Raw genomic sequence first — 27,866 nt, 5'->3', positions numbered from 1 at the left:
GTGAGTAACTTGAGAGTTGAGAAGAAAAAAACAAGGAAAAGGAGCAGAGAATGGGACGCCCTCTATCGTTTCCAAAATTTCTCATAGGAAGCATAATGGTTTTGAGGTGATTCGATCGTCCCAACCTAACCAAATTGCTCCGGTGTTTTGCATATAACCTATTACCGCCTCCCGTCACTCTACATACTGTACAGACCATGCTTTGATCCGCCTCTTCACAAATCCCCATTCCCTTGACCGTACAGCTGATGCCATACATCTGAACAGACTGGGACCTGCCGTGTATTCCAGAGAGATCCTTGAAGTACCGTATATCACCACATCATTGATCTGAGTAGCCTACTTCTTTTACTACATATACACTGATTATACTAAGTATGTGTTATTCACGGTAGACGTATTGGTTTATGATTGAAATTGAGTATTCATAACCAGGCTTGAATTTACGAATCAATTAATATCTGGTTGATTATAAATATTCTTACTAACACATGAGCCGTTCATGCACACTAGGTCCTGTAGTAAAACACTCAGCCCAAAGTTAGGAAGACCGTGGCTCGTGTAATGTTTAACTTTGAAAAGCCGCTTCCGTTTGGCGCCCCAGGCTCCATTCACGCTTTCTATAAAGAGAACAGAAACGAGGTTGTAGTTAGTACTTCGGGGGTGGATTTCACAAAGAGTTAGGACTAGTCTTATCTCGAGTTAGGACCAGTTACTCGTCCTCACTTAAGACTATCCATGCAATTTGTATATCTCCTAGGACTAGTCCTAAGTTAGGACTGGTTCTAACTCTTTGTGAAATCGACCCCAGGCCGCGTGGTACAAGAGGTTTATTTTAAACCAGTTTAAAACAAGAGTTCAAATTAGTTGTAGACAGAATGTGTAAGCTTTCGATAACAAGGTTTATATCCAATTAGAATAACCAATAATAAGGTATTCCGTGCACTTTGTGCAGGGGGTGTTTCCAAACGTCATATAAAGGGACGTGTGTTTAACTGCCAGACTCACTCCCCGCCTTTTGAGCCACCATGTTATGTTCACAAATAACAACAGCAAACCAACTGACGGACTGGCAACCATTTTTAACACACACTAATCCTTGTAGTTGCGCTCAGTTAATATTTAATATTATTATTCTTAGTTATTAGATTAGGCTAAAACTATTGGAAACAGATTTGAAGGTTCCAAAATGTTCTGTGTTGTCTTTAGCCAACGTTTCTTCCATTGGCTCTTTCCTTGACCTCTCGATATTAATTTGCCTGTTAATCCTACATTATAATTACCCGAATATCTACTGCAAGCCTTCCACAGAGTAGAAACTGTCACGCCAAGCTGGGATATAAAAGAATATTCCAGTAAACGTAATACATTTCATGTTTATTAAACTTTTATGCAAACAGTCAGTTTTAAAGCCACCTTGTGTAGATTATTGACAATTCGAACAGGGTTTCAACTTTGGGCAATGAAAGGAGTGAATTCGGATTTTTTTTTGATATAAAAATCCCTGATGAACAAATACAATAGTTGTGTGAAATGCTCAAGTATAATATAGTGCGCCACCAAGAGTTTGCAAAGGAAATGCCGTCTTTAAAATGTAAAATCCGCGTCATAAGTGGCCTAATCATCCAACTTAATACCTTGGCTTTTATTACCTGAAGACAAAACAATACTAAGATCCGCTCAGACCCCTTGTTTACGTTCACAGAACATAAATACACTGTCTTATACCGTGACAGTGGAAGCCGATATTCTTTGTTAAGGTTATACAAAGGTTGCGTTCTTCAATCACATTGAATTTGAGTATACTCATTCCCAATGGATGTTTTGGGGCTCCCTTTAAATACTTTGAAAAAATATGAGCATGATAGCTGCGGTCTGCAAGTACCTTTAGCACAGATTACTCCAGCAGTTTCTGTGTTTGTGCACTTTGGTTTATCCCAGCAATGCGATGGACAGTCGGTGATTTTGGCCTCGGAGCCGTCACAGATAACCCCATCCATGAGGTTAGGACCACTGCCTTGACCGAAGAAAGCACCGACCTCAGCATGCGTGGCACCAGAATAACCCAGCTGTCTGCAGACGACCCCAGCATCAGTCAAGTCCCACTCATTGTCGCAGATGGCGCCCCATGTGCCATCCACAATGATCTCCACTCTTCCACTTCCCCTGGCCGGTCCATCCACAAGCCTTACATCATCTGATTGTTTATAAAGATGAGAGGTGAACTCGCTATATTGTTGCCAAATCAAAAGAGTTTCAAGTGAGTGTCAATTTGACCCCTCGTTTTGAAATTGATTGCATCGTGCCAAATATTTGAGAAGCCCAAGTTGCAATAATATCGAGACGGGATTTAGTTTTATATTCGTGAGGCTTAAAGGAACACGTTGCCTTTGGTCGGTCGAGTTGGTCTTTGAAAAGCGTTCTGTAAAAGTTTGTATCGGTAGAAAGATGTTGTAAAAGTAGAACACAATGATCTACACAAATATGCCGCGAAATTGCATGGTTTTCTGTTTACCTCGTCGACTAACACGGTCGGCCATTTATGGGAGTCAATTATTGACCCCATAAATGGCCTACTGTGTTAGCTCGCGACGTAAAAGGAAAACCGTGCAATTTTGAGTGATACTTGTGACCATTATTCTACTTTTAAAACATCTTTCTAACCATATGCATTTCATAACAAACGGTTTCAAACGCTTTTTATAGACCAACTCGTCCGACCCAAGGCAACGTGTTCCTTTAACTTTGTTTTGAAAAGATAAGAGGAGTATTGTGTATCTTCCTTATACGGAAGAAAGATGTAGGAATAAGGCTCAGAAAACCATCCGACGATTTAAACGTTGTAGTGTTTTATTGGCAACAATTTTTTCTCCAACCAAGTAGGCCTACGGTTTGTAAAAGTCTTCTTTGAGAAATGTAAGTGTCAACTCATCCGTCGCGTTATCAAATATTGATATTTCTTAGGCTTCGACAAAGGTATTGATTTTATAAACGCAACATTAGCTTTTATTCTTGTCTAATGAAAAGTATATTTGGGTGTGATCCCTGGCTACACGGCAGTTAACGGTGGTATGGCTTCTGACTGGCACCCCGAACAAAGATATTGACAAAATAGGGACAACGCCAACATAGGGCTAGATAGCTCAGTTGGTAGAGCGCCGGCACGTTAATCCAAAGGTCGTTGGTTCGAATCCCACTCTAATCAATTCTTTGTTCAACCCCAAAAATCATTTTTGAAAATTTATAACCGTTAGTTTTTTTTGTCTGAGATAACTGAAGGCTTTCTTAAAAGCTTCAAGACAGCAGTCCCATGACCATCGACTAACAGATTAAACACAATAACAAAATCAACAAATATTTCTTACTTGGTTTGCAGACTACTCCAGCAGTGCTGGTGCATGGATTATTTTCCCTGCAAAGAAATGAGCACCTGGAAAGATATGGCTCCGTCCCTTTACAAGCAACTCGATCCATTACAATAGGAAGTTCTGTCGCTCCATAAAATGATCCATTCTTTGCCTCACTTGCCTCTAGGAAACCAAGCTGCCTGCATACAGTAGTCGCATCTTGTATGTCCCAGTTTGTATCACATACCGCACCCCAAGCACCGTCATGGTAAATCTCGACTCGACCTCTAAGTGCGTCATCACCTCCAGCTAGCCGGATGATACCATCTTCAATAAAACAATACAATGTTTGTATTACGCATAGGAAAATGTGTTTTGCCCTTGCTGTCTTGTATGTCTGTCTGTCTGTATGTCTGTCTGTCTGTCTGTCTGTCTGTCGGTCATGCTGTCTGTCGGGCTGGCGGTCGGTCTGACCATTCTGACATTACTAGGTAGAGATTGTGTGGTGATTTTTAGGCACACAATACCGCTTTACTAAACAAGCATGGGTTTTCTGTAAGCAGATTATCCGAATAAGAAAATAAATCTAAATTATGTTATTTGACTTCGTTAAAGCTTTTTGGAAAGATAACAGGATTTTATAACAAAATTACCTCATCGTGATGACGTCATCATCGTGATGACGTAACAAAATTAACGTTCGTAAAATATCTATATAAACAAGAGCATTGATATGTAACCCAAAATCCCATTTTTTCATTTGTTTGAACTGTTTTTTAAACGACGATTGACACTTGACCTTTTAATTGATTTAAATGCTTCGCAGTAGTATTAAATAAGTAGGAAAAGCTACAAACAAGCTTTCAAAGTGGGGTCCAGTGGAGTGGGTTGCATAGAAAAGCTCTCCTTGCTTTAATGTTTACACAACTTTTTATGAAACTTAGACATGGTTCACATCCCGTATAGGCTGTTTGATTTTTGCATCAGACCTAGTGAGGATTCTCTATCTGTATTTCTCTAAATCTTACATGTGTTGATATCAACATGTACTAGAAAATAAACTTTGAACTTCAGCTATTAACATTCACTCTGTAGATTCATTCACGATGACTCACGAGTCATCCGAGTATTCAGACACTTGTGATTATCAGCTTTTTACTTTTTTCAATATGATAATTATATCCATCCATTACTTCATCGATGTAATTATTAGACTTGCTGAGATACGGCAGCCACTACAGGAGTGCAATGATATGGAAAGGTTTGCGGTAACACCATGTAATGACTATCTCTAATGAGTTGGGGTGGTTCTAAAAAGAACCGTTGGTTTAACTCGACGTTTCAGTATGCTCTGATCGTCTTCTGGAGGAGTGCAATGGTTGGTTTGAGCGTAGACAGACACACTTACCGAACAAACCAAAAAGTGTCTCAATGTGTCCACTTAACCTGAAATAGACTTATTGATGTCTCGGTTTACATTGTTTACCATAAGGGAGGACAAACTTTGCTGAGCCATAAATGCGACAATGGGAGACTTGTGTAACTGCCATTGAGAGCACTATAACATGTTGATATCCATAAAACCGTAATTGTTGCAAATTCGGCGATAATGTAATTTGATTCCCTCATTCGTTCCCCCCAATTCTCCATTTCTTTGATGTTTCTTGGTTTTTTTTTTTCCATTGCAATTTTAATTTGATTGATGTAAACAATTAGACCTGTTTTTTAGATTGTAATATGAACTTAATTTGTAGAGACAATAAAGTCCCAGTTGAAAAGTCAAAAAGTATTTATTTTGTTTTCTTGATTAGTTTCTTTACATTATTCCCTTCTCCCCCTTATGCTATGTTGTCTGCTCCTCAAAAAAAAAATTAAATAACTATTTTACTCAGTTACGTTTGCTTAAAACATAATACTGAAAGTTTGAACGTCACCTCGGCATCCAAGAACTTCAAAGGTAAAATAAGGAACATGATTAGTCCAAGTCAGTGTCATTATTCGAAGGAATCTGGTCCTCAATATCTCAGGGAAGATGACAGTTACTCGTTCACCACCAGCGACATTCCCGTTGAACTAAGACATAAATCAAATAGAAATAACTTGAGGCTCTTCTTGTAAGCACCATAGCCATTAAATTTATTTCATATTATTCCGATCTAAGGGTAATTGATGACTCTTGTGGGAACTGTCATCAGCCCTTTTCACATGAAAATTCCCGGGAACTTTTGGTCGATCTTTTCACACTACACAAAAACCTCCCGGGAATTTCCCAGGAAATAACTTATTCCCGGGAAATAAATAACCCTGCTCATGGGTAGGGTTCAGGAAGTTAACCCCGAGGTAAAACGTTCTTCCCGGGAAAAGGCAGCTAGTGAGAATAAAAGCGGGTTTAAACCGTTCATATTCCTGGTCGGTGTATAGAGATTAGTGGAAATAGTACTCCCAGGAGTTACCAAGTTGGGATAGTGAGAACGGTTGCTGGGGTGAATGTGGGGTCAAAAACTCCCGGAATTTTCCAGGGAGTTTATTTCCCGGGAAATGGTTTTGTAGTGTGAAAAGGTCTTAAGTGTGACTTTCTAACATGTGTACAGCTGAGGCTGTAATAATCGACTGTCAATACCATTGGGATTTTCATTCGAAGATGATTCTGAAAACCAACATGTTCTAAAGACAATATTTATATTTGGTTTTTGAAAATAGTTTTAGATGGAAAGTAACCCGTCGGACTCCCCTTCAGACTCGGACTCGGACTAACACACGAGGGACTCGACTTCAATATTGTCGTAAATGTCAAATAATGTCATTGCGCAAAAATGGGTGTATTTAGCGAAACTTGGAAAATACAAAATTGCTAACTCGTATTTTCGGTCAAACTTGAACCATTGAGCCTCGTAGTTTTATCATACACGCGGGCACATAGGTACATTGGATATGACTTGGATAAATAGTTTGATTCATGTTACTTTGGGTGTTCTAAAGCATTGCCTAAAGAATATTGGTTTGAAATAGTATGATTTAGAAGTTATAGTTGTTTGTATCTTTAGTTCAACACCATAATGCGTTTTTTCGTATTTGTCATATAGGAATACACTAGTTTTATTTCGGCGACATTACTTTAATTAGTCGCCGATACCGCGATACGAATTACGGAGAAGAGATATCAGTATACAAATAAACATTTCGATTTGCCCAGTCCCCCTGAGGTATTATGTCTGTGCTCTGAGCCAGTCGGTGTTACGCCCTCTAACCGGTGACTTAAACAACAACTAGCGTCTTTAGGGAGATACAAGAAATGGTCTCTGACCTGTATGGTATCTCCGTCTGCATTCTTCAAGTCATGCCAGCTTTCAGATTCTCCCGTTAAACTGTACTTAACGCCGAAGGTTTCCATGTAGGCTGATGTATGACACTGGACAATCAGTCCAGTAACAACTGGGCCTGGTAGTCCTAGATCAACTTGAATCCAAGAGTCTGCCGCATCCTCTTCAGATGGTAGCCACCAGTGGCTGTTTCCTGTGTAAAACAAACGTCGCGGATGAATGCTATTCTTTAGCATAACTTATAATCAATTCCTTATCCATTCCAATGAAATATTATTTTCATCCTACAAATGGTAAATTTAATTTCGCCGCAAACATGATATGGGTTCTAATAAAACGTAACACTTCCCCGAGGCATCCGTTGTCCTATAGATTCTCTTCCTTATAGTTCGTAGCAAGCACAAACAACACATAATTTCAGACACAAAGATAAGAAAGGACTGCTATCAACGCACAGGTTAAACTTGAACCAGGAGGGGTAAAGTGAGTAGATAAGACTAGTATGTGGATCAGGTCAGCAAGTTCTGCCTGCAGTTAAACGGAAATTGAGTATGACTTGCCTTCATTGAGTCGAGCTTTTGGAGGTAAATATGACGTCGTATAGGATGATGATGCAGTAATACTCCCATCAGGGATCGACCCACTCTCCATTCCCAACGGTCCAATGGTACATGCTGGTCCTGTAATAAGTCGATAAAACAATAAATACATTACATCTTAAGACAAGATTTTCTTTTTCCAAAGATGGTAAGCTTTAATGGTACGGAGGGTGAACAATAAGAAAACATATATGTCCTTTGTGCTCTGGTTCGAGTGTTTTGTGCTCAAGCAGGGTATTGTACACAGTCCACTAAAGTCGCAATTCGGGCTGACTACTTTATAATCATTGAAATTAAATGGTGTTTACTGACAATTTATTAAGTTTTAAATCCTGTTTAATAATTGTTTATTTTAAGCCTATAAGATAAACACACAGTTTTTCAAGAAGGGGATATATTTAGACTGCATTTTAATGTTCACCGTCCGAGTATGATCCTGGGGTTTCCTGGTTGTTGATTGGATGGGCCAGACAAAGTCCTGCAACAAAAACAAAATACATTTTCACTTCCATGTTTAAAAACATATTTGAGATTGTGTGTAAAACCCTGCAGCGTGAACAGCTGTCAGCACATAGTGACATATTTTAATATTCCATTGCCTTAATTAACCACATCGTACTCACTAGTCAGCTAATTTTATGTTAATATATCCTAAGTTGGACCATGCCACGTGTCCTAGAGGGGTTGTCAATCAACAAGGCCTGAGTCTGGTAAGGAGGGGACGGGACAAACCTCTGCCAGCATACTTTGTGAAATTGGTATGCCAATTGGTATAAATGCTAGATGATTTAGCTTATTTAACCAAGGCCGTTTATGTACAACAAGGGTTTAAAAGTGGGTTTTAAGTGGGTTTTAAGTGGGTTTTAAGTGGGTTTTAAGTGTTTGTATGTTTGTTTAAGGATCAGGGGAAAACCCATTGTTCCTTCATTGTTGCATGAATTCGCAACAGTTAACCTTAAAATATGACTGATGGGCGTTGTTTATAGTCTGGGTCTCTCACATAAACAGCAGGAGAGCTGTTCCAGCTATCTGGTCGGAGGTGGGTTTTTTGTAGTGATTATATAATTATAATAATAATAATAACACAGAAATGTATGAAAATGAAATGCGTTTCGGCTAGTGAAGGTTTAAGGTAAGGTCCGATAACTCCAATATATAAAGAACATCCTTCAAATTGTAAACGTATCTTCAGCTCACAGTAGTGTGCCGGCACGCTAATCTAGGTGTGTTGGGTTCAAATCCTGATCTGGTAATTGTTTTTTTGTTCAACATTCAACAAAACATTGATTAAGAAGCAAGTGAGGGACTGTAAGCGATGTTTGCACCAAAAGCGAGTAAACTGTTTCGTTCGGTGGTTCAAAATTCATGTTACGACCAAGCCAATTGTGTCTTCTCTAAAGGTTCAGTCAAGTAATATTTATAATAAATCCCTTTTCATTTGACACGGAGACATAGCATGATACTCAATAAAAATCATGTTTAATTTACACTGAGATTTGTTACAACTCAGTAATTTGTGGATATTACACTGAGAAAATGATTCAGCAAAACACTCACCGACTAGAAGTACACTCAGGAGCAGCATCGAACTAGCGAAGGCACAAGTAGACATGGTGAGATGATTGTAGGTTCAAGAAATGACGGCACAATATTCCAGCTCAATGCACGGGCACGGCCCTTAATAAAAATGACTGCTCAAATATCAATGCACGGGCAAAGTCCTATACGCAATATGACTGCACAAAATTATATGTCAATGCACGGGAACGCTCCTCTGATCTGAAACCCAACAACAACAAATTAATGTGTTAATGTGCAAAATTGTCAATGATCCAAGATCTTGAATCCGTGTACCGGGAATTTAAATCGAAACACGCCGACTGGAAATAACAAATCAGTTTCAGTTAGACTGAAGTTCATAAGGTTGTTAGTTAAAGTGATACTTGCATAGAATACGTTCAATGGTAATTTGTTTGAAACTGTATTTGTTGTATCATTCTTTCATTGCCGAAAAGCAAACAATTCCGAAAAGCAAAAACCCCAAAAGTATTCAATGGACAACAATTTTACTTCACATTTCATTTCAAATTCACCCATATTCGTCAGCCTGCTCGGAGTCCCAACAATTACCCCTACACAAACTCGAATAATGATCGGGCAACTTTAGTTCTTGGTACCCGGCAAGTTGTTGGTACCCAGCCAAAAAGTACTTGACTACACCACTGACCTCGAGAAAGACTGTCTGACTAATGTGAATCTAATGTCACTCATCACAATTTAACCTAGATGCGAAAAAGGTCGTTACTAACCATTGATCTCCATTATACTGGAGATCAATGTTACTGACCAACAATTACTTTCCAGTCGGTAATTTAACTAAACTCAGTATATTATTTTCTAAAGCTAATCTGTACTTCATTCAAAAGTAAGAGTAAATGTACAACAAAATGAAAAGACTTCTAATAGCTCAAAACGTAGATCAATTGGCTCAACTCAACGGCACGAAGCGTAATCTTAATCGCGTACGACGGGCTCGAAGAAGCGCCCTCCACGAAGCCTTTACTATCAATGGTGCCAGTACATCTATAAGGGGAGATAAACACTACTTTCGTCTTAGCTTTATCATAAGAAAATCAAACTGTGTGATTAGGTTTAACCATGGATAAATATATTTTATTATTTGCTCCAGTGTTTAACCATTTTTTTTCTCGTCTTAACTCTCCTCTTTTTTCCTTACGTCTTATTCACCATTGTTTGCTAATATAGGGTTTGTTCATGTATCGGAAAAAAGCAATACAATTGGTGGCATTGACTATATTATTAATTTACAGTCCTTTTTTTTATTTTTTTAAAGGAGTCATTTTTTAACTTGCAGTAATTAGATAAGTTTGTAGGGAATGGTATGTATTGAGCAAATTGTTATTTTCCCTTCCAGTGGAACACCTTATTGGTCACCTTATTGACACATATTGATCACCTTATTGACATTATTGCTAATTTTATTGATCACATATTGATCACCTTATCGACATTTTGATCACCTAAAACACCTTATTGATTTCCTAAGTGAGACCTAAACTTAAGTTGCTTATTGTCACCATGCATGCATTTTACATACTACCATCTTCCATTAAATCGCCAACCAATTCTACCGCTCTTCTTTATCTCTAATTACTTCATTCAATACCAGTTAACCATCTGGATCTAGTACACAGTCATGATTTAGTTCTCATTTTAAAGGTATACCGTTGAGTGATAGCGCCCTCTGTTAGCAGTTCGTGACGAGCAGATCGCAGACGTTATGGGTCGTGTACATCCCATACAGAACAGGGGACGTCTTGCACCAAGACTGCTCCTGAAGACGATAACGGTATACTGTACGAAATGTCAAGACAACTAACTCTTTTCAGAACGAGGAGATTTTACACTTGAACTAAATAATGTGGATGGGCCTGATGGATTCCGAGTGGATTGTTTGGTGGGTTGGGTGCATTGGTGGATTATTTAGGGACTTGGTATGGATCACATAGGAACAACTAACAATAATCACACAATCAACAATAAATTAAGACACTTGAGTTTGACATAATTGTTCCCACCCGATCAAGAAGTGAGGTTTATTCTCAACAGCTCTGCCGTTTACAGGCCAATGTCCCTATCGCAAACTAACCATTGCATTGGTCGCCATTTTTTTATTATACATGCACGCGTGAAAGGCTATCATTGGCTGAGAGTCAAGCGCAGCGCGTACACATGTGCGCTTGTCCATTGTTGTTTTAGTCAAAGATGGTGGTCAATGACGTCATACGCAATCAATCTTTAATACTAGCAGTGTACAACATTCCCCAAGGTTTAACCAATTAAATCCCAGCGTGTGATTTTTGATCCGCCCACTTAAACAACCCCTTTGCAACATACAGTTGAAACTAATTTTACAATTCGTAGTTCTAGTGACTCTTCAATATTTTAACTAACGCTCAATATTTCTTGTTGCTTCGTAAACAATTTGCTTTGCTGTTCTTTAATTTCCGCATACATTTTGTAATCAAACTTGATGTATTTATATAAAATAAAATAAAACGTGTTTTCAGAAAATTAGTTAGTTGTTGAAGTCCGGAGTCACCTTGTGATTGTGAATCGTTTTACTTTACATTTTACGATTTCGTCTGTGACAGGAAAGTCCTTATGTTGTTGTTAAGTCATGCTTTCTGATGGTTTCTTTTTGGAATAAAACGAAAAACACAACTTGTTTATATAGTCAGCAGTGCTATAAAATTAGGTTTGATTTTTATAGTTATCATTTTCTACATATTAACTAAAGTTTAGAGTCTGTAATAATACTAAGATATACGTAAAACTCTAAAGACTCACCATGCAGACACCATTTTTTATTTGGTCTCCTTTGACATGCAACGAAAATAACCCCTATGGCATAGAGGACCTGGTTATTCCACTCAAACCTATATCCTGAATTCGTATTGGAGCAACTGTATTCTGATTGAGTTCTGTAACCAGATGCACTCAATCATACTTTGCTTCTCTTGTCCTAATATATTGTATCCATGCTGTGCAAAGATAGACCTGCTTAATGAGATAAGATGGTATTGTGTTCATAAGTAACTTGAGAGTTGAGAAAAAGGAAAAGGAGCAGTGAGTGGGACGCACTATTTCGTCTCAAAAACCTCTCATTAGAAGAGAAATGATTTTGATGTGATTCTCATCCTAATTCTCATCCTGATTGTTACATTTATTCTTACGAATAAAATGAAACGTCCATGCACAGGTCCTAACACTTTATACCAAAGTTAGGCAGACCATGACGTGTGTGATGTTTAACTTTGAAAAACCACTGGCATTGGCGTTCCAGGCTCCTTCATGGTTTCTATACAATGAGAAAATAGACAAGTGAATGTAATGACAAATATTACTTCAGACAATGTGGTACAAGAGTTATGGAAGGTTAATTCCGACACATGAATAAAAACCTACTATTTTATCGTGTACGTACATAATAACTTGTCGTGTACATACATGGTATTTTTACTTGTTAGTACATGATCAGTTCGTACACGATAAAAGTTCATGTGCGTATGATCTCTTATCGTGTACGTACACAATAAAATTGTATCGTGTATGTACACGATGAGTTACCGTCTTCGTACACGATAAGTTTTGATTTGTCGTGTACTTCACGGGAAGCTCATATAATATTATTAATCGCGTACATCGTGTACGTACACGATAAGGTAGTATGTAAGCACACCCGAAGATTGCAGGTTTGTTTATTCACGTGGCAGCAATACGCTTCCGTAAAGAGATGCTAATTTATTCTAATTTATTAAAATGTTGACTAACACATGGTAAACAATATTTATTCAGCTTTTGACAAAAAGCTTTAAGTCACCTGGAAATAGATTTATTTTTTATGGACTGAGTTTTTTGTTTTATGATTGATATCTGCAGGCTCTCAGCAGAAGAAAACTTACTTTCAAGAGGAATTAACAGTATGTCTCTGATTAGTTTAAAACAACGCATTTCCTTGTTATGTGTTGTCCATAATAAAACATAATATTATAATTACCTTAACATTTACTGCAAAGATTCCTGCAAAAAGTAAACCGATTCTCGCCAACCTGTGATGTGAAAATTATTCCCGTAGGCAAAAAACAAAACGAGGTTATAATACTTATTATTGCTACTCGGTTGTTTCTGTAACGTGACAAAATAGTGTTTTGAAAAAGTTAAACCGGTTATTTCGAGGGTGTGAGCAACATTTGAAGATTGAGGTGTAATGCTCACAGACATGCAAGTTGTGGATTGTTGATTCACAGAGGTTTGTGCATGGATGGATGGCCACGTCTTTATATGCAGACACAGCACTAAACTGTGGTGTCATGTAGTTCAATAAAAAAGAATTGACTCAAAAGCCTTTACACCCTAAAAACACACAGGTCACTGGACGAATCCAAGCCATAATCCCAGTATTGTTTTATACAATTGGCTTGACACAGAACTGGGTCAGGCCTCTGGGACCAAGTAGGCCGGGTAAATTCTGGAAACGGGAATTTTCCAGAGTAAAGTATCGCCATTCACGGTTAAATTAAATTTTATTTTGCATTTCAAATTAATGAACCAATAATAAATAGCAAGGGTTGTATAACGGATTGTTATAACGCCTTATTGCGAGGACCACGGTAATGAGTCTAACGTGGGGAAGTAGTTTGTAGTGGTATAAATTTTGTATATTGACTTGGTTAACAAATAACTGGCTTTATTTAGAAGAAAAAGTGCGCCACCAAGAGTTTGCAAAGGAGAGGTAAATGTATAAAGACCGTTCAAGTCCCCGGCAAAACAAAACAAAGTCTTTTATGTGTAACCTTTGATTTTCCTTAAAATTTTTACTACGTCAGTTACGTTATTAAAGTTAACACAAGATAATTTCACAGTCTAGTGTGAGCAGGGAAGTCCACAATGTTTCGCTAGGCTCCTTACGAAAAAGGTCGTGCTACTACATTTGCTTCCCACATGTAATTTGAAATATATTAGAATGATGATGGCTCCGGTTGCAAAGGGTTTTTGATAAGTACCATTTGGCTACATCCGTAATTACCTTTATAACAGGTTACTCCGGCAGTTTCTGTGTTTCTGCACTTTGGTTTTTCCCAGCAATGTGATGGACACTCTGTGATTTTGGCCTCGGAACCGTCACACACAACCCGATCCATTAAGTTGGGACCACTCCCTTGACCGAAGAAAGCACCCGACTTTGCCTGCCTGGCACCAGGGTAACCCAGCTGTCTGCAGACGACCCCAGCATCAGTCAAATCCCACTCATTGTCGCAGATGGCGCCCCATGTACCATTCACATTTATCTCAACCCTTCCACTTCTCCTGGTTGGTCCGTCCACAAGCCTTACAGTGTCTTGTTAAGATAGGGAAGAGTGAATAGAAACAATGTAGCCGAGTCGAAATGGAAAGAGGGGTAGACAATTTTACCACGATCAGTTTTGAGCTTGAAATGTTCTGCATTAAAACCACTAAAAAATAATAAAGAGTAAACTCAACCGGATTGTGCTCACGTACATAAACAACCAGAGTTTGTATAGCGAAGCGGGCAACTTAGTAGGCGTAGGTTTGTTTGTATATAGAATTGGAAGAAAATAAGAGACGTATTTTGTGAGAAAGATTATTGACAACTCATCCTTCGAGTTATCAATCGATGCGGTTATTACCTTAAATAATGAAGATATCGATTTGAGATATTGAATCATAAAGTTTAAAAAAATAGTTTTAGTTTCAAACGTCGGAAGCTTTCTTATAATCTTCACAAAACAGCCACAAGACCATCGACCCACAGATGATAAACATTTAAAAGAACACATTTCTTACTTGGTTTGCAGACTACTCCAGCAGTGCTGGTGCATGGATCATTTTCCCTGCAAAGAAATGGGCACCAGGAAAGATATGGCTCCGTCCCTTTACAAGCAACTCGATCCATTACAATAGGAAGTTCTGTCGCTCCGTAAAATGATCCATTCTTTGCCTCACTTGCCTCTAGGAAACCAAGCTGCCAGCATACAGTAGCCGCATCTTGTATGTCCCAGTTTGTATCACATACCGCACCCCAAACACCGTCATGGTAAATCTCGACTCGACCTCTAAGTGCGTCATCACCTCCAGCTAGCCGGATGATACCATCTTCAATAAAACAATACAATGTTTGTATCACACCTAAGAAAGTATGTTTTGCCCTATCTTGATAAAAAAAAAAAATTTAAGAGGGATGAAATAGCTTAAACTAAATTAGATTGTTTTAAAACAGTTGGTCTTGAGAGCAGCCTAAATGAGTCCAGTGTAGTTGAGGCATGGATGTGGACGGGAAGGTTATTCCATCAGAGAGTGGGTGTGACAATTGATGGGGAGGCGCATTTTCTGTAGCGAGTGCGGGGGATAGGACCAGAGTTGAATATCAGGTGGGCAGTACATGATGATCGGAGAACACGAGACGTAGGTTGCTTCCTGTAAATAAGTCATTCTGAGATACATTTAGGGGCCAGACCATGTTTAACTTCGTATGCAAGAGTAAGAACTTAAAATCGGATCCTTTGAGACACAAGGAGCCAGTGTAAGGAGCGCAGAAGGGGAGTGATGTGATCTGATTTCTGTGATCTGATGTGATGTGATCTGTGCGAGACACTGAGTTCTGTAATGGAGGGGAGCAATTTAGGATTGATGTAGAGATTGTTGCAGTATTAGCGAGGTAAAAAGTAGTGAAAGCATGAACCAGTCGTTCAGTGGTACTTTGTTCTAAGTAGCGTCTAAGCTTTCCGATCTTGTGGATTCCAACAGGCAGCGGAACTACATGTGTTCTTGTTGTGTTTGTGTAGAGTTAAATGGTGATCAATGGTGACTCCGAGATCTCTAATGGTCTAAATTGTTTGATGTTTTTTGATATTAGCATGGATTTAAAAAATATGCTTTGAACTTATAACAGCTTATAACCGTTAACGTCATGTTAGATCCAGAAAATGTCATTCTTGAGCGTCAAGAAATTTCTACAGTGACGTGTTTTAAGAATTACTCATTTGGCATGTTTATACAGCATAATGCCGAGTTTTAACGTTACCTCGGCATCCAAGAACTTCAAATGCAAAGTGAGGAATAGTCCTAGTCCAAGTGAGTGTCATTATTCGAAGGAATCTGGTCCTCAATATCTCAGGGAAGGTGACAGTTACTCGTTCACCACCAGCGACATTCCCGTTAAACTAAAAGAGAGAAAAAAAAAAAAGGTTAATTTGTAATAAATAATATATTGATTTTATAGTACCCAGTGACACTCATGGCGCTTCAACATTCCCAATATCACTTGCCCATGTCAGCTCACTTGGGATTAAATAGCCTGTGCTGCCACATAGCGCACCAAGCTAAATCGATCCCTGCCCTTGTCAGGTTTCCGTTTACCCGTTGAAGATAGAATCAATTAAATAAGAGTGTCTTGAGCAAGAAAACAAGTGTTAACTTTGATTTTACCATAACAGGGTTGTTTTACGTGCATGCGTTTTTGTTGAACATTATTATTTTTTTATTGTACAATCTTTAACAATCGAGTCCGGAGAATTGATATCTGTAAAAATCCAATATGTCCAATTGCCCATTCCCTCGGAAAAAAAGATATCTGTATAAACCAACCCTCCGAACCAGTCGACACTCGCAAATAATAAAGGTAACTAAATCAAACACTAGCGTCGCTAATCAAGACTAGGGAGATACAAGAAATGGTCTCTGACCTGTATGGTATCTCCGTCCGCATTCTCCAAGTCATGCCAGCTTTCAGATTCTCCCGTTAAACTGTACTTAACGCTGAAGGTTTCCATGTAGTGCGTTGAATGACTCTGTACAATCAGTCCAGTAACACCTAGGCCTTGTAGTCCTAGATCAACTTGAACCCAAGAGTCTGCTACATCCTCCACAGTTGGTACCCACCAGTGGCTGTTTCCTGTGTATAAAAACAAACGTCGCGGATGAATGCTATTCTTTAGCAGAACTTAGAATCGATCCCTTATCCATTCCAATGAAATATTATTTTCAAAGTTTGTCATCACTTCCTACAAATGGTATATTTCGATTATTTCGTCGCAAACATATAGGGGTTATAATAAATGTAACACTTCCCTGAGGCCACTTCCATTATTCCCTAACAGTTTAATTGGTATATGGCCTCCATGGTCAGTGTGCTTCTTTTAGTGCAATATTTTTATGTGCTTTGATTTCCTAAATACCTCTCTGTTTTATTAATACGGTTTACTTTAATTAATAAGCTTTTTGTATTCCTTTTAATTTGAATGTACACTGTTTTGTAATTCAGCCAGTAGGCTGCAATGAGCAGTTTTTTTTTATTAAAACCACAATAATAACGATAATGTGTGTCCTAAATACTCTTCCTGAGTTCGTAGAAAAAACACAACAACACATAATTTCAGACACAAAGATACATAAGGACTGCTATCCATGCACAGGTTCAACTTGAACCAGAAGGGATAAAGTGAGTAGATAAGACTAGTATGTGGATCAGGTCAGCAAGTTCTGCCTGCAGTTAAACGGAAATTGAGTATGACTTGCCTTCATTAAGTCGGGCTTGTGGAGGTAAATAGCTAGAACTATAGGATGATGATGCAGTAATACTCCCATCAGGGATCGCCCCACTCTCCATTCCCAACGGTCCACTGGTACATGCTGGTTCTGAAATAAGTCAATAAAACAATCATTACATTAAAATCTAAAGTGAAAGTACATCCTTGCGTTTTTAGATGGTAAATCATTTACTTCTATTCTCTAGTTTAAAACAAAACATAAGCAAAATTATTTAAAACAAGGCTAGGTTTAACGAAGTTTATAATAATAATTTTTGTCTCCCCCCCCCCTTTTTGTTGGGGGAGGGCTGGGAGGGGGTTGGAAGGGTGTACCTCTGAACGTTTTAAGACACAATTTTGCAGTTAAAAAAAATAAATAAATAAATATTAAATGTTGGTGCTCTCCCATCCAGTGACGTTGTGTCTGTTGACTTGTCGTAAATTGAAACATGTATTGTATTAATACGATTCCAATTATTGTAACTGTGCTATACTATTTCCACCGTTGTTATTTTAAACATGGTGTTTATGGGAAATAGTTTAACCAAGAAATGTGACCCTTTAAGACCAAGTTGGTCTGTTTGTGAACGAAAATGTTTTCGAGACTTAGGATGTTTTTGCAGATCCTTGGGTAGCAATAACTAGTTTTCGGAAGTCATGTAAGCTTCCTCGTCAGTTGCATGTACGGTTGATTCAATGAATCGGGTAATCTCTTGTTTACATTTTGAAAAAGATGTGGGGAGCAACCAATATGGTAGGGTTTATGACATAGCCGTGGGTATGTTTGTATTTTTGAATAGATAACCAAGGCATGTACCGTTTGTTGGACAGTTTTCAGAGTAAGGCAATCAGGTCCTCAAGTGTTTCTTGTAATTCTAGAGAATTATTTGCGGGGGAGGGATCGTCGAGGTCGCTGTCGGCCTCAGTTGTGTCCGGTGGCAACTTGGCTCTGATGATCATTTCCCGTATGTTTTTGTCTTTTTTGAAGGCAATGAAGGGTGTGTTCGGAAAAATTTCCGTGAGTGTTTCATCGCTTTGAATTTGAGGCCAATGTTTTAATTGCCCGTGATATATCCTTGTGGAAAAGTGCCGGTTTGTATGCTGTCGTGAAGACGAGAGGTGATTTATTGTTTTGCTGGTGTACTTCCAGTGGTTTGTGAATCATGTTAGCACGTTCATGATGTGATACTTTTTGTATCTGTGTGTTTATTTCATCATGTGTGTAACCTCTTGCTGTTAGTTTGTTTGTGAAGGTCTCGACTTTCTCTTGAAAATCATCAATGTTGTTGGTGTTTCTTGCAAAGCGAAGGGTTTCTCCGTATATGAATGCGTTAAAAACATGTGTCGGGTGGGATGAGGATTTATGAAGGTATTGATATGTTTCTGTGGGTTGAGTATAGACCTTGGTGTCTAGTATACCAGTTTCACGGAATCTGTTACCTTTGATTATAGTTAAGTCAAGATAGTTCACTGAACAGTTTGAGGCCTTAAAAGTGAATTTGAGGGTGGGGGTGCATTTTGATTCATGGTATTTACCAGGTTTTTGAATTCTTCAATGTTACCGCCATAGATTATGAGAATGTCATCTCTATAGCGCCACCAAGTGAGTATATTGTCAGCTTGTTGGAGGATTCTATTTTCGAGATCATGGAGGGTATGTCACATATTTCGGAGCTGGCTGTAGAGCCCATGGCACAACCGACTTTCTGTAGGAAATATTTATTTCCGAATTGGAAACAATTTCTCCCAATGATGAGTTCCAGAAGAGTACGGATGTGTGAGGAATGTGGTTTGTTAATGGCATATTGATGGTTTGTTCGTTCGAGCGCACTGCATACACAATTAATTGCCTCTGTTTGGCGGACATTTGTGTACATTGAGACAACATCAATGCTAGTAATGAGTACATCTTGTGGAAAGGATGTTTCTTCAAGTTTATGCAATATGTTTGTTGTGTCACGGACATATGTAGGTTGCGAGGTAACTATCGGAAGGAGAAAGTAGTCCACGAATTCAGATATCTTTGCTGTGGGGCTTGCTTAGAACTTGTTCAAGTTATACAGATATGACAACCTCCATTGGAGGAACAAAATTAAACAAACCGGGGTCTTAACTTCCTTATATCGTCACTTTTATAAAATAAATGATTTAGACTAACCCAGGTTTGGAGAAATGACTCAATTAATGAATAAGCCATCATTAATTGACTCCTTCCCTTAAAGGACATAATATGGATGTCAGTGAATAATGCTTATATAGTTTTTAACTGATCATATAAGCGGAAGTTTTCATCATGCAAAACAAACAAGCTTTCTAAAATTTCTAGATTTAAATGACTTTTTAAAAATATAAATGTGAAATTCAGATCAAATCGGCTCAATTCGGACCAGGCATCCTCACGACACTCCAGGGACGCACAATCACTGGATAATTGGTAATGGAACCACAATTAAAACCAACGATCTCTAGAATGATAGAAATGATACTGCAAACCTACCTTTTTATTATCTTAAAGATCTCTTTGAACATAGGTTACACGATATGTATTCCTTTCATATATTTCAATAAAAACAATGAAGTAAGCCAATGAATGTCCACGTTCTTGGTCTTTGTTTTCTCAGAAAGTTCTGTATTAAACCCGAACACGTTTTTGCTCCGTATAGGTGTTTGGTAACTCGGATCTTTCCACTCTAATTTGAAGTGATTGCATAATAACAATCCTACAGTCATTAGAATGATCCGATATTTCTCTTTTCAATGAAAGCAAGCTTTGGTATTGAGGATGGACATGGAAAACACTACTTTTTTTTGCACAAGTGTCCTTTGATAATACAAACTAATTCGTAAGAGAGAAAGGAATGAACGGAGTTTGAATAGTCACCGTCTGAGTATGATCCTTGGGTTTCCTGGTTGCTGATTGGATGAGCCAGACAAAGTCCTGCAAACAAAACAAAGTACACCATTACTCCAATTGAAACCCTGCAGCAAAGGCCACTGGCATAGTACCTAATGTTCTAGTGGGGTTGCCAATCAACAAGGGGGTCAGTGTTGACTAGAAGGGGACGGGACAAAACTCGGCCAGCATACGTTGTGTACTCGGTACGTCAATATTGGTAATGCTAGATGAAATCAAATTGAGCTTACACCCATACCATCCCCGAAAATGCTGTTTACAACACACTTACTTTCAAACAATTCGTTAAAAAAGAAAAGAAAAACTATTTACATTTATTAAAGGGACACACCGGCCGAATTGGGCTATTTGGGCTACAAATTAGACTAAGAAATGAATTCAGCAGTCTTCCAGGAATGAAGAAGAACAGTCCATAAAAAAAATCATGAAATTTGGCCGTTTTTGAGCGTTTTAAAACAAAAACTTAGGTCGCGTGATTGTTCTAACCAAAAAGTGGTACAAACAATCACGTGACCTTCCGGGCTAGTTTTACTTCCAGCCGTCAAAAAGTAACTTACCAAACCAAATTTAAATCTTTTTTTTTACAAAATTATTAACGAGTAATTGACGAAAAAGATCATGTATTCAAGTTATCGCTACAAAATGTAAATAATGGTGAAAAATCTAACGTAAGATTCGCATTCAAAGAGTCCGTGTAACGGAAGCTTGTTGTATAGCCCACGGCGTGGAGCAATCAGAACGTAAGCCACGGGGCATTATACCATACCGCGCATGCCGTGTCTCGTGGGGGGCTGGAGGTGTAATCCCAGGCGCTATGAACTCCAAGCTTGCGGGTCTCGCTGTGAGCTTGGGAGGGGTTGGGAGTACATGTTTGTCATCGTGGGTTTGTCAGTCGGTACACCTCGTGTCGAATCCGTTATTTCTTATGATCGCAACGTTCCAATATTATGCTCTGTTTTGTTTCATGGCTCCTAATTTTATTTTGCTAGGAGTTTTCAGGTAACAATAAAAAAAGATTGATGATGTCCAAACGTAGAAATACCGCATTTTGTTATATGACAGTGTTGTTGTGTTAAAAATGTTTTATGAAGAAGAAAAAAGGGATTAAAAAAAAACGGAGCCCCCGATCGAAAAAAGAACAGTTGAATAATAATTTTGTACAAAAGGTTGAAAAAAAAGTTCAACAAAATTCTCTCAAAGCATAATTTTGTCAAAAAATGTTTTTTAATTCTGTGAATGAAGTGTTATTTTTGAGATTGTTGAGGTATTATTTGGTAACGTTCCAAGCTACGCAGCTACTCAGCTACGCTTGCGTTCCTTCAAGTTACGCTATAATATCAAAAGGTACGTTTTCAAGCCGAGTTTTCAAGATATCAAGCTACGCTTACATTCCAAGTTTTTGCTTACGCTCCGTCTCAAGTTATGCTGTAATTACAAAAGGTATGCTTTCAGTCCTGAGTCAAGTTACACATACCTTCCATACGCAGCTACGTTTACGTTCCAAGATACCTAGCTACGCTTACGTTCCAAGATATGCTTACGTTCCAAAACATAAGGTTCAAAATACATTCTCAAAAAGGACGTTTTTGAATCTCTCACGATTCCCTCCCCCCTCCCCTCTCGATCCCCAGCCCCCGAGATTACAAAATGTTTCACTGTGAATAACAGGGCCCATTTATCCGTCAGTTTCATCTGTTTAGCAAAAAATACTGCTTACAAAATTTCTTTCTATTCAAAAATTTAGTTGGGCACTAGCCACAAGTTCACATCATTTCAAATTTTAAAATTTGGCTGGTTTCTGCTATGCAATACTATTTTGTGCTAAGCAAATTTCTGTGCCTCTGTAGACGCCTACAGGCATTGAATGGGTCCTGGCACGTCGATACTCCTAGAACTATTTCGGTTTCAGCCGGACGAAACTGAAATAGTTCTAGGAGTAGTACGTCGGGAGCATGATGTACGCCACGATCGCATTCCAAACTGCATCATGCCTATGCACTGCAGTAGTATGCCTAGTTTGTGCCAGGAATGCTTTATTTACTTGTCACTGTCCCATCATTTTCTGGGTTAGTTTTTTGTGTTCTTCGTGACGATCTTTGGATGTACGTCGAAGCACGACTACCTCCACCGTCGAAGGATTTGCCTGATCCGTATATGTTGGTTGTTTATAATTTATTGATAGACTGGATCCTTATGCTGCGTCGTAGTAAAACGTTGCTATAAACAAAGCACCAGTCTACTTACAACATTGTGCGACAATGTCACGAAGATTTGACAGTTGCAACGGCTGGAAACACGTACACGCTGGCCTTTTGCCGTATTTGGGTTTTTTAATAATTTTTCGCTAATTACGTGACATTTTGATGATTTTATTTTACAGCAACCATCTATAAAAACATTATTGATGATTCTACAGCCCTAAATTGCGTAAACGGTAAGCCGGTGTGTCCCTTTAAAAAAGCTTTGAAGCATGTAATGACAAGGCACGGGGCGTTGCAACCAAAATGTCCCTCCTCGCTTGAGGGTTTCAAGTGTATGTTATTTTCTTTTCGAATCAGGATCAAGTCCAACATTCCTCCATTGTAGCATATTTGTAACAGTAAACCTTTTTATAATGGTCTGTATACGTTTTGGTATATAAATATGGAAGCGTGTTGCTGCCACATGAATAAAACAAGATCGTGTACGTACACGATAAGTTAACGTGTATGTACATGATACGTTTAGCTTTATCGTGTACGTACACGATCAGAGCGTGTTTTTGTTCATGTGGCTGGCAACGTTTCCGCATGCTGAAAAGTAATAACAATAAAGACTAGAAAGTGCGGAGCTGTATTTGAGCAAATACGGGTATCTCTGCCCGGGCGGGGGGGGGGGGGGGCGGTGCGGCTGCGTAATATTGCACGGGTTGGTGTCGCTTCTTGGGAAAGGAGTATTGGGTATGCATTCGGGGTGGAAATAACAAATTTGTGGTATCAACTGAATTACTCCGGCAGGCATTGCGTATGTGATAATATAAATACCATCAACAGATTAATTACAGAAAATTTAGTCTGTCAAAGTCTGTTGCACATAACATAGCAAACACAAATGGAGAGTTGTTTCATAAATTTAAAAAACAAAACAAAAAAAAAACATTTATTCGTGATAGCAGATGAGGCAGTTCTTTGTTCAGAAAAATCCTGGTTAAGAGTAAACCTTATTTAAACAAGAGGTTTTTTTCTCCACATTATGTTGTATGTCAATACAAAAACTATCAGATAATGTTACCAAAATATAGGCAGTTTTGCTTTAAAACTTTGTTGTATATAAATATAAAACATTTAAAACACATAATTAGAGAAAGGTTTTTTCTAAACTCTGTTGCACTTGTAAATAAATAAAAATAAGTGTACATGATTTTAGTATAGAGCAAATGAGGCAGTTCTTTGTTCTGAGAAAATCAGTATGGTTAGGGGTAAACCTTCATTAAACAAGAGGTTTTTTCTCCACATTATGTCAATACAAAAAGTATCAGATAATGTTATCAAAATATAGGCAGTTTTGCTTCAAAACTTTGTTGCATAGAAATAATAAAACATATAAAACATATAATTAGAGAGTTGTTTTTTTCTAAACTCTGTTGCACTTGTAAATAAATAAAAATAAATGTACATGATTTAAGTATGAGCAAATGAGGCAGTTCTTTGTTTTGAGTTTAGTTTATTCTTTTTTTTTTAACTGTGTTGTATGTCAATAAAAAACATTAAAAGGAAACAGATATCATAAAAAATGAAGGCAGTTTTGGTTCTGAACATAATTGTTGTTTTAAAACTCTGTTGCATATAAAATATAAAGCATAAAACCATATCAGTTGAGAGTTGTTCGTTCTTCACTCTGTTGTACATAAATAAAAACAAAACATGTATATTTGCACATATTATTAGCAAACGAGGCAGTTTTTTGTTTTGAAAAAAAAACAAAAACAGTATGGATAAGGGTGGAGTTTGTTCTGTCCACAATTCTGTTCCATATCAATAAAGAAAAAGGCATACAGATAATGTTATCATTAAATCTTTCTTTCAACAAGTTTGTTCTTTTTTCAAACTCTGTTGTATGTCAATAACAACAATATTTAAAAAAAGGAAACAGATAATGTTATCATAATAATGAAGGCAGTTTTGGTTCTGAACAGAATTGTTGTTTCAAAACTTTGTTGCATATAAAATTCAAAAAGCATAGAGAACATATCAGTTGAGAGTTGTTCGTTCTTTACTCTGTTGTACATAAATAAAAACAAAACATATATATTTGCATATATTATTAGCAAATTAGGCAGTTTTTTGTTCTGAAAAACCCAACAGCAGTATGGATAAGTGTGGAGTTTGTTCTGTCCACAAATTATGTCCCATATCAATAAAGAAAAAGGCATACAGATAATGTTATCATTAAATCTTTCTCCAACAAGAGTTTGTTCTTTTTCCAAACTCTGTTGTATGCCAATAAGAAAAATATTTAAAAAAGGAAACAGATATCATAATAATGAAGGCAGTTTTGGTTCTGAACAGAATTGTTGTTTTAAAACTTTGTTGCATATAAAATACATAATTCAAGGGAACTAAATATAACTAGGGATCAAAAGTTTTTTTTTTTTATCTTTAAAGTTTTTTCACCTGTCTCTGTACCAACAGTAAACTGGGTCGTCGCAACGACCGTCGGGAGGATGGAGGGTTACGATCGCATGGCCAACTACTTTTGGCAAAGCAAAAGTAGTAGGCCTAGTATACTAGTACTGTGTATACTTCTTACTGATCGTCAGTCACCTATGGATGTGTTGGGCTTTTTTATTAAAATTTGTTGTTCTACCATATTATTTGGGTTTGTTTTCTATGTCTTTTGTTTCGTATTTAGGGTAGGCTGATGCGTGTATTGTGTCGGTTCTTTGGTATTCGGTTGTTTATACACGCCTTTGAGCTCGATGGGATCAGCGAGGTTTACCGACTGAGGCTCCCTACCCCTCACACAAGCTCCCATACCCAAGCTCACACGGAGACCGGCAAGCTGGATTTGGGGAGTTCATGCCCCCCAGAGTACTGGCCCCACCAGACACGGCACCGGTTGTATACGGCGGGATATGCCCCAAGGCTCACGCTCCGCTAGCTCCCACGCTGGCACGCCGTAAAACACGCTTCCGTTGAACGGACCGCTGGCTCCCGCACGCTGGCACGCCGTAAAACACGCCTCCGTTGAACAGAGATGAGCCATTTTGTCACCTCCCTGTACGCAATTGTTTTTCTGACTATGGAGTCAACAGTTATGGGATAGGGAAGCTCCTTGTACTGCATGTGTTCTAATTTCTTGAATACGCGGCTGGCTCTTCCGAATATGCGGCTGGCTATTTCGGGCCGAATACTGTGCTAGCTTTTCGGTGTTTACAAAACCACGACTTCAGCTTGCGCTCCCACATGGGCTCCGGCTTGGGCTCTGTCTGCCTGTTTGAAGCCCCGTACGGCGAAAGCACCTGTTTTCTAAATAACTGACGGAGCCTAAGCCCATGCCGTGTTTTCGCAAACGCCTCTGACTGACGAAGAAGAAGAAGAAGAAGAAGAAGAAGAAGAAGAAGAAGAAGAAGAAGAAGAAGAAGAAGAAGAAGAAGAAGAAGAAGAAGAAGAAGAAGAAGAAGAAGAGAAGAAGAAGAAGAAGAAGAAGAAGAAGAAGAAGAAGAAGAAGAAGAAGAAGAAGAAGAAGAAGAAGAAGAAGAAGAAGAAGAAGAAGAAGAGAAGAAGAAGAAGAAGAAGAAGAAGAAGAAGAAGAAGAAGAAGAAGAAGAAGAAGAAGAAGAAGAAGAGAAGAAGAAGAAGAAGAAGAAGAAGAAGAAGAAGAAGAAGAAGAAGAAGAAAAGAAGAAGAAGAAGAAGAAGAAGAAGAAGAAGAAGAAGAAGATGAAGAAGAAGAAGAAGAAGAAGAAGAGAAGAAGAAGAAGAAGAAGAGAGGAAGAAGAGAAGAAGAAGAAGAAGAAGAATATCCAGCACAAGGACAATATCTCTGCCGTTGCACGGGCAGAGATAACTTGCGTTGTAAGAGTGCATCAGCACATAGTGGGAATAATGCATTATCTCCCAAACAAAAGATAAGGAGCGCTGTAACCCTTCACAGATAGTGCATTCTTATTAGGGATTTTTCTTCCTGCGTGGACATCGCTTCAGATTTTCGGCAACTTTTCCAATGAAATTTTGGCGTTTTTAAATGAAATGTTCATGGTTGTGTTTTGTCTGTATAGGCCTATCTACATTTATATTGGAATGAAACATTGGAACGATTCCACAAACTCGAAAGTAAACTTTCCCTTTAAGTTTGAAGAAAATGTTAACGTTGTAAGGTAATGATATGAAAAAGTGTTAAGCATTCTGGCTAATTCAACAGCATTACATAAACTATCATAAACTATCACAATAAAGAAGACAGTATTTTTTAGATAGCCAATAGCAAAAAGGCTCTCGAGATTGAGTTATTGTTCAATAATTGTGTACCACTAATAATAATAGTTTTATTATCATTTGCATATACTTTTTGAGATGGTGGGTGGAGACAAGATTGACTACTCACACATTTTCCATTGACTGCTAGAACACAGCTGTTCAGAAATGATTAACCAAATAAGAATAAATAATGACTTTTCGATCGTTATAAGTTTTATAAGTCTCAAAATGCATCGCCCCATTTCTCCCGAAAAAAAAATCCGTTTGGTTTTCATGTTTTTGTTTTTCTCTGAAGGCATTTTGACAGATGATGCTCTTTCAAAACGGACAATGCGCAAATTTTCTTTTTTGATAATGTCTCACGGACAATTCACAATGACTTATGGGCAAAGTTTAATTTCGGGGTTTCAAAAATCAAAGGGTTTTAGTTTTATTTACTTATAAATGAGGGGCAATACATTCAATGAAATTTAACAACTTTATTCTCGATTCTTTAAAATTAGCAATTTAAAATGCTATTCAAAATGTACGACCCCAAAACAAGACATAGATGATAAGCATGATGAAAGTGAGTGACTGGAAGAAAATTTGCACCAAAAGCCTTTTAAAGTTTCAATCAAGTAATGTTTTTATGAATCCCTTTTCATTTGACACGTTAACATTCATGTACTCAATAAAACCAAGTTTAGTCCTACTATACACTGATATTAATTTGTTACAACTCAGTCATCTATGGATAATTATACGCTGAAGTTGATTCAACAAAACACTCACCGACTAGAAGTACACTCAGGAGCAGCATCGAACTAGCGAAGGCACAAGTAGACATGGTGAGATGATTGTAGGTTCAAGAAATGACTAAACAATATTCTATCACAATGCTCGGGCACGCTCCTCTGATCTGAAACCCGAAAATAAAATTGGTGTTATTTATACTCATGTCCACTATTGTCAACAATCCAAGTTTAATCCGGGTACCGGACAGTTTAATTGTAATACAATGACTGGAAATAACAGATCGGTGACTTTGAGACTGGAGTTCATAGTTTCTAGGCTGTTAAACAAGAAATTCGATTAATTTGTAATCTACTGAAGTTTTT

At 38.1% G+C, this 27,866-nt stretch overlaps 1 protein-coding gene across 1 annotated transcript; it reads right to left on the bottom strand.

Annotated features, from left to right (window-relative positions):
• Positions 1-102: 102 nt before the first annotated feature.
• On the bottom strand, positions 103-27,658 carry LOC139945209 (uncharacterized). Its single transcript, XM_071942506.1, has 13 exons — positions 27,541-27,658; positions 20,278-20,334; positions 17,386-17,505; positions 16,554-16,762; positions 15,893-16,031; positions 7,688-7,744; positions 7,228-7,347; positions 6,652-6,860; positions 5,282-5,420; positions 3,366-3,674; positions 1,886-2,197; positions 1,284-1,332; positions 103-620 (listed from the first exon to the last, which is right to left on the bottom strand). Exons 1-12 carry the CDS (start codon positions 27,593-27,595, stop codon positions 1,292-1,294), a joined length of 1,767 nt encoding a protein of 588 aa, XP_071798607.1. The 5' UTR covers positions 27,596-27,658; the 3' UTR covers positions 103-620; positions 1,284-1,291.
• Between the last annotated feature and the right edge of the window lie 208 nt (positions 27,659-27,866).

This window comes from Asterias amurensis, chromosome 1, assembly GCF_032118995.1.
Source record: "Asterias amurensis chromosome 1, ASM3211899v1".
Lineage (NCBI taxonomy): Eukaryota > Metazoa > Echinodermata > Asteroidea > Forcipulatida > Asteriidae > Asterias > Asterias amurensis.
Note: the sequence above shows the minus strand (reverse complement) of the source record. Positions and strands in the feature narration are given on the sequence as shown.